This window comes from Apium graveolens, chromosome 10 (assembly GCF_009905375.1).
Source record: "Apium graveolens cultivar Ventura chromosome 10, ASM990537v1, whole genome shotgun sequence".
NCBI classification, from domain to species: Eukaryota; Viridiplantae; Streptophyta; class Magnoliopsida; order Apiales; family Apiaceae; genus Apium; species Apium graveolens.
In genome coordinates, this window is record NC_133656.1 from 161,142,757 (window position 1) to 161,150,516 (window position 7,760).

The 7,760-nt window shown below is 36.0% G+C and overlaps 2 protein-coding genes across 2 annotated transcripts; both read left to right on the forward strand.

The window, feature by feature from the left end:
• The first annotated feature begins 409 nt into the window (after positions 1-409).
• Positions 410-2,533, forward strand: LOC141692934 (uncharacterized). The gene has a single exon (XM_074497897.1). It carries the CDS (start codon positions 439-441, stop codon positions 2,413-2,415), a length of 1,977 nt encoding a protein of 658 aa, XP_074353998.1. The 5' UTR covers positions 410-438; the 3' UTR covers positions 2,416-2,533.
• A 1,939-nt stretch (positions 2,534-4,472) lies between these two features.
• On the forward strand, positions 4,473-7,205 carry LOC141693229 (uncharacterized). The gene is made up of 2 exons (XM_074498244.1): positions 4,473-6,564; positions 6,652-7,205. The coding sequence occupies exons 1-2, from the start codon at positions 4,525-4,527 to the stop codon at positions 6,976-6,978; spliced, it is 2,367 nt and encodes a 788-aa protein (XP_074354345.1). The 5' UTR covers positions 4,473-4,524; the 3' UTR covers positions 6,979-7,205.
• Positions 7,206-7,760: the final 555 nt, after the last annotated feature.

A 7,760-nucleotide genomic window follows, 5' to 3' on the forward strand; every position in this document is an offset into this window, starting at 1 on the left:
ACATTTTAATTTCAATTTTATAACTAGAAGGGATGCATATTGAAGTTAATATTGAAAGTTAAAGGTTGCAAACTGTATTTTATAAAATACATACACTATTTTGATTTTAAATGAAATGTCGGGTTGCAAAGTAACTCTATAAAATGGGACGAGAGGAGTACTTAAGAAGTTACATTTGCTGTTACAAAATATTTCAAATTATGTTATCTCTATGGGCTTTTGGCTGTTACATGATGCCACTACAAACAAAGACAACAAACCCCTGAGCGTACAAGTTAAACCCATCAAAAGAAAGAAATAAAAAAGATAAAACTCAAAGAAAAAGAGTCTGTGTTTGTCCATTTTAAGCACTAGCAAGCTGTCAATAAGAAGAGAAACCTTGTTTTGTAAACCTTGAAAGTTCAGCAAAAAAAAAAAAAAAATCTTGAAAGTTCTTTAATGGAGGATGATGCAAATGCAGATACAGATACAGATACATGCACTCTTGTGGAAGAGAGAAGTGTTCTCATGTATCCACCCAGTGGTGGAAACCCAACTCTTAGAAATGCTCATTTTCTCAAGCCCATTTGTAGTGAACATGAAAATCATCTTCCTTCTCTACCTAGTTTAGTAAACTACTCAAAACGCACTTTTCAGGAGTTGAAAAAGTATAGATTGCACTCATGTAAGGGATACTTATCAGAGAAATGGAAGATTTGGGTGCATAGCTTAAAGCCTAAATACGAAGAAACATGGAAACAAGCCGGTATCTATGAAGCAATCTTGGCCTCAACTTACAAAATTCCAAAACACAATGAGTTGATCATTGGCCTTGCTGAGAGGTGGTGTAGTGAGACTAACACTTTCGTGTTTCCGTGGGGTGAGGTAACTATTACTTTAGAAGATGTTTTGTTTCTTGGAGGTTTTTCTGTTTTGGGGGCATTATTTTCGACTCCTGTAACTGATGAATTTGTTGTTATTTTCGATTGTATGAGAAAAGTTTTTAATAAGGTTAAACTTTCTGGTGGAAGTATTGATACAAAGTGGATGAAGTATTTTATGGGTAGTGGTAATGAATTAGAGCATGAAGCATTTCTTGCAATGTGGTTGTCCAGATTTGTTTTAGCTTACTCCAACAATTACATATCTATAAGAGATTTTCATGTTGCTATTCATTTATGGCGAGGTAATAGAATTGCGCTAGCTCCAGTTGTTCTTGCCAGCATTTATAGAGATATGAGGGTGTTGCATAAATCAATTGTTAAGCCTTGTATATTAAAGTTATGTCACATTGATTTAGTGCACATGTGGGCTTGGGAGAGGTTTTCAATGCTGAGACCAACTCCCGGTGTCGTGGAAAGGGCAGAGCCTAGATCAGCTCGGTGGAACAGAGTAAAATTTTTGAAAGTTGAAGATGTGAGGGCAGCCATAGACTCTGGTGAAGAATCATTTATGTGGCGCCCTTATGTTATAAGTTCAAGTGATTGTATGTTGACTAAGTTGTATAGAGATAAGGAACAGTGGGCAGTGGTCGAATCTGATGATATAGAGTCATTTGCTCGATGCTTGAGAGCTTCTGAGCTAGTTGGAGTAGACCATAAAGAACTATATCTCCCCCATAGAGTAGCTATGCAGTTCGGATTAGACCAAGATGTTCCTTCCCATGTTGTAAGATCCAGTGAGAATTCTGAAACTGCTTGGATCAGTTATAACAGACCTATCAGAGGTATGAAATTATACATACCCCCTCGACTTTTTGAGTCTGATGTGTCCTCCCGGTATGTGGTTTGGTGGAGGGGACATCTGCCTGTTCCTGAGGAAATGGTGACTACTTGCGTCCAAAATGAGAGACACTTGCCACTGATTTCGTGTAGACAGAAGAGAGGACGTGCTAATTCGTTAACTCCTGGTTGCATTTCAGCAAGAACTGATCATTATGGGGAACAGGGTAATCTTACAGTTGCTCAACCAGATAATCGTTCAAGAAAGACTCTAGTAGAAAGGACCAAGATATATGGGAAAGATATTGATCTTGATAATAAGCCGGTGTTAGAAACTCATTATGGAACTCAAACCCCTGCAAGGCTACTATGCTTGAATGACTCTGTGAAATCGAGTGTGCAGAGCATGTCATCTTCTGATAAGTGCAAGGGGAGTAAATCTTGTACTGAAAGACCAAAAAGTCCAAAAGAAGATTTATTTGTGAGTAGTTCTGATCATGCAAAGGTCAACACTGTTAGAATGGAACTTGCAAAAGATGAAGTTTTGAGTAAAGCTAATTGTCCTCTGAATAACATTGTCAGCATTGAAGGTGAAAGCTGCGATTTTTCTACATTTGAAATATCGCATTTGGGACTAATGGCGCGTATTCTGAGGCTTGAAAAGATTGTTGAAGACATTAAAGCAGCAAAACATGATGCTAGTACTTCCAGATGAAATTTTGAATAGTAGTTCTTCATAAAACAAGGATTCATATATTTCACTGAACTACGTTTAGCTTGTTTTGGTATAATGCAGATTTATACTATGTTTTAGGCTACCAGTACTTACTGAAGTGAGAAGACATCTTGTCCCGTCTTTCGCACCTAAACGAGAGTAATCTTCTCTTTTTCTGCTAAGTATATTTTGATCTTCTCAGTATCTAATCTGTGTACAAATTTCAATTATGCTCTAAATGAATGTCAGACAGGCTCAATTTTTATGGATATGTTTTGATGTCGTTTCTTAAGCTGCAAATGTAAGCATCTTGCTGCTGTAAAAATTTGAATAATTTGTTTGATGTAAAGAGTAGCACCTTCTTTATCAGACACTATGAACAACAAACATAATCTAACATTAAGTATATGTATGAGTATGTGTAAAGACAGTGTCTTCTCTTCTCTCCAAGATGCAACATTTTTGTGTGTTCAGAAACATGTGGATAGCTTGATATACCTAAACAAGCGCAAGGCATCTTCATGGAGTTTGTTTTGCTGTTACACTATAGCTAGGGAGCGAGCATTAGTTGTCTTACAAACATGATTGTGCCCTAAAAATGTATGTAAGAACACTGTCTAGATAATAATGCACTAAAAACTCCTGCAAAGTTAATCAGGTGTGAAGAGCCTGTTATCTTCTGATAAGTGCAAGGACAGTAAAATTCTTCTACTGCAATACCAACAAATGAACTACTGAAAGAGACTGTTCAGCATGTTAATATCGCAACAGATGAAGTTCTGAGTAAAGCTAATCGCCCTGAGACTAACATTGTCACTATTCAAGGAGAAAGCTGGTAGTTAAATTTATCTTGTCTTTTGCAGATTTTACAAAAGTTTCTATACTATATGTCAATCTTCACAGTATCTTTATCTTTTTGTAAATTTCGATCATGTTCTTCATAATGTTAATGTTGGCAGAACCTTCTTCTGTTACTAGTATGAATGACAAACATGTTCTAACCTCAGTTTTTTTTTGCCTGAATATGGATTTTGTAATGCTGTGCCTGTTACACTGTGGCTCAATTCTAGTCTTAAAAAAGAACATATCAATAACAAATAATTCACAAAGTCATAAATTTAATTAATACATAAAATCACTGTTTAAAAAAGTGGGAATCGGAATTGTTCGATGGAGGGACCTTTCAGTGATTAATCGGATAATCGGTGATTAATCGGAAGAAATTTATTTAATAAATAATAAAAAATAATTCTATTTAAATGTCATTAACCTTCCATAAGATTTACAAAAATAAAATCAGATATCATTAATTCAGTATTGATGTTTTAATAGTAAGATTTATAAAAAAAACTACTATCAGGAGTACATAATTGATATTTAAGTAATTTATACTAATTAATTACTATTGACTACTCACTAATATTACTTGATAATTAGAAATCACTACATACAAATTCAAACCGTATAAGAATATATGATTGTTTCTGTGTGTAAAAGAGTCAATATGTTAATATATTATTAATAATATTAATTATTAAATGTTAAATGTTAATGATTATTTTAAAAAAACTTTATTTTTTAAAAAAAATTTTTTTTTTATTAATTTCAAACTTTGACCGATTCGGCCAATTTTTGACCCGATTCGGCCGATTTTTGACCCGATTCGGCCGATTTTTTCCGAACTGCCCGACTTTTAACTGATTTTTCAAAAAACCGTACTTTGACCTGATTAACGATTAATCGAAACGGGACCCGTCCGAACTCCGATTAATCGGCCGATTTTTAGAACACAGCATGAAATCAACAAATATTCATTCAAAAAAATGTAAATTTAATTAATAAATATAAAGTAATAACAAAGAATATCACAATTCTTTTAACTTGGTAGCTAAGCTAGTGACCAATTTGCAAAATTGCAAAACACGCCAAAACCTGCAGTGTACATACATGTACCCTGTACGTATATAATTTCTGTCACACCACACCTCTTTCTCCCTCCTGTTGCATATCTTTTTTGTTTTATTCCCTCTTTTGTCTCTCTCTCTCTCTCGGCCTTTTGAGTTCTTGAAATTTCATTTTTTCTTGGTTTTTTTTTGAGTTCTTGAAACCATGAAAATACATGAAGAGCAAGAGGGTATTTTTGAGGAAAGGCAAGCTTTAATGGTGTCACCTAGAGGTAGTTATTCAACTTTAAGAGAAGCCCATTTTGTAAAACCCACCGTAGAAGACTCCATTAATGGGCCTGTTTTGAAGCTTCCTTATCTTCCTCTTTGTTCTGAGTCTTCTTGGCCTATTTCTGTTTCTTTTAATGGTTGGTATGACCCTTTACCAAAATGGCCTAAATGGGTTGATAAGATGATGTTGAAGTATCAATATGTGTGGAAAAAATCTGGGATTTTTGAGGCCTTGTTGAGTTCTTGTTGCAAAATTATGAAAAATCAGGAAGTGGTTTTTGGTGTTGCTGAAAGATGGTCTTGTGAGACTAATACATTCTTGTTTCAGTGGGCTGAGGCTACTATTACTCTTGAAGATGTGTTGGTTTTAGGGGGGTTTTCGGTTTTAGGCCATCCTTTTTCGATGCCTCTCGAAATTCAAGAATTGGTTGAGGTTGAGAAGAGGTTGGTTGAAGTTATGAAAATGATGGTGAAAATGAGGAAAAGGAAGGGGAGTGATGTTAGTCATTGTGAATGGCTGGACTATTTTATGGACAGTGGGGAGGTTTTCGAGCACGAGGCCTTTCTTGTTCTTTGGTTATCGAGACATGTTTTGCCTGGAAATGTGTTGAATGCGGTTAATAGAGAGAATTTTTCTGTTGCAATTTATCTTGCTAGAGGTATTAGGATTGCACTTGCACCTCCTGTTCTTGCAAGTTTGTATCGAGATTTGAGTTTGTTAAAACATGGCATTCTTGTTACTGCTGAGGTTAGTCGTAATGAGGATGAAAATAACTATGTAGCCCTTACTTTGTCGTCGCCTATTCAGTTTGTTCAGGTTTGGGCTTGGGAGAGATTACCTCACTTGCGGCCAAAAGTTAAGGTGATTCCTTTTGGGCGTCCAAGATTATCTCGATGGCATGGTGTGAATAGGCTAAAACGCGAAAATGTTAGATGGGTTATAGATGCTGCTGCTGATAGTTTTGTTTGGCGTCCATATGCTATTGCTGTAGACAATTGGTTGTTTCCGGAGTTTTACAAAGACAAGGCACAATGGGCGTTGCCTGATGGGAGTTTGAGTGAAGAATTGGAAACTTATGCTCGATGTTTGAGGGTGGCTGAGTTGGTTGGGACAGATAGCGTTGAGGCTTACTTACCACATCGCGTTGCAATGCAGTTTGGGATGGATCAGGATATTCCACAATGGATTACCAAGTCTAACCTATGTTCGGAAAATGCTTGGGAATACTATAATAGACCAGTTTGTGATGCCAAATTATATTTCCCCGCAAGGCTCTTTGAGGGCGATGTTACTACAAAATACTTGAAGTGGTGGGAAAAATCAGTTTTAAATCTACAAGGGGACACTAAAGGTGTTCTTAGAGGATTGAGAAGTATGATATCTACTCCTGATTTCCCTAAAAGACGTAAGTGGGGATATGATTTGATGCAAATTTGGAGGCGTAGCATTCGAGACATGCAGACTAGTGAGGGAACTTCTTTGGTTGTCAATGGGAATTGTTCAACATCTTTATCCAAACCAGAAAGTAAGAAAAGTTTGCAGTCCTCTAAGAAGCGAAGCATCGTCCAAGCATTGCTGAATGTTGAAACTAATGGATTTACAGCTTCTACCGAAGGCAGTCATCCTGATGTTCCTCCCGGGTTTCCCCCAAAATGTGATTGGGGGAAAGGAAACCCTGAGAGCTGCAACATGCAACATGTTCAAAACAGGTATGATGTTGATATTAAGCCCTTTCTGCATCTTAAGAAAAATTCTGATGGATTCACAGCTTCTACTCAAGGCAAACAACCTGATTTTCCCCCAATATGTGACCGTGGAAAAGAAGTACTAAAAACTTGTATCATGCAACATACTGAAAACAGGTCAGATGTCCGTATTAAGCCCTTTCTGCTCGTTAAGGATTATGGTTTACCATCTTCAACTGGAGGTGACAATAATGATGCTCCTCCTGGATTTACTCCGAAAAAACGACAGGTAAAAGAAATGTCCTAAGGAAGTTTTGAAAAAGGCTGTGAGTTCACACAGATAAATAATAGTAACAAACAATTCTTGGCTTTGCAGAAACAGCGCTCATGTTCTTCAGCTGAAGGTAATGGGGATTCAAGAATGACGGAAGAGTTGTTGGAACCAATGGGACTGACTAAGCAGAGTAAAGCTACAAGAACATCACAACTAGGTGATGAAATTGCGGATGGCCATGAGACCAGACCTGTGAGTTCCATTCAGAGTGAAGACGGCATCAAATGTGATGAAGAAAGCAGTTTTCTCCTAACTAAACTGCAAGATTTGGACATGACAACTCGTATCAACTTAATTGACAAGGTATTAGCACAGGTAAAAGCAAAAATGTCAGGGCCCATCCGCGTAAAGCAAGAACAACAAAGCTAGCTAACAAATTTCACAGAAGCGTCTTGGTTTGATTTGCACTAGTCTTTTTAATCATATACTATGTTTAAATTTCAATTTATGTTCTATAATAGAGATACAGATGCATTTAACTAGTGTGCTTGAAGCTTAGAATTCTGTTAAGCATACATTTAAATAGCTGCTAAGTTTTTTGAACTGCTAAAATCTGATACATTTACCATTATATGAGAGAACTCTGCTTATGTTAATTGATTGTTTTTTTAATGTTGTTAATTGTAAGTTTTGATGAAGTACTGTGCTATGTTACTTGGCAGTTTCCTTATTTTGTTTTGTATATACTGCTAGTACTTGGTAATGGTGGTTACTTGAAACAACATTTTACAGTTTACACAAAATTATTGCTGAAATCTTGTAAAAACTGTGTACACCCCCTTTCATTCCCATATTATGTCATATTCTGTGATAAAACTAAGTGTACAGATCTCTAAAGTTGAGTAGATAAAGAAAAATGTAAGCCCTAGCTTGGGTAAAAATCTAGATTTTTAATTTTCGGCATGAGAATTCTTTTAATCTGAATATTGAAGATGTAGCACAATCATCACTATAAGTAACCACTGTCATTTTTTCATATTTCCGTTGGAAAATGGTAAAGTTCAAAATACAAATTAGGTGTGTTCTCGGTGAAATGACCATAAACTAATAAGTGAAAATTGTTCCTTTTCATAAGAACATAAACTTTCATATTTTGGATCAAAAACATTTTCTTATGTTAATCCATGAAAAAATGAGAACAGGGTTGCTTA

Excerpts from the sequence above, each read along its gene's own strand:
- LOC141693229 (XM_074498244.1), top strand. The coding sequence starts at position 4,525 with ATGAAAATACATGAAGAGCAAGAGGGTATTTTTGAGGAAAGGCAAGCT. Across the intron at positions 6,565-6,651 it reads TTACTCCGAAAAAACGACAG|AAACAGCGCTCATGTTCTTC; the intron begins GTAAAAGAAATG and ends TTGGCTTTGCAG.
- LOC141692934 (XM_074497897.1), top strand. The coding sequence starts at position 439 with ATGGAGGATGATGCAAATGCAGATACAGATACAGATACATGCACTCTT.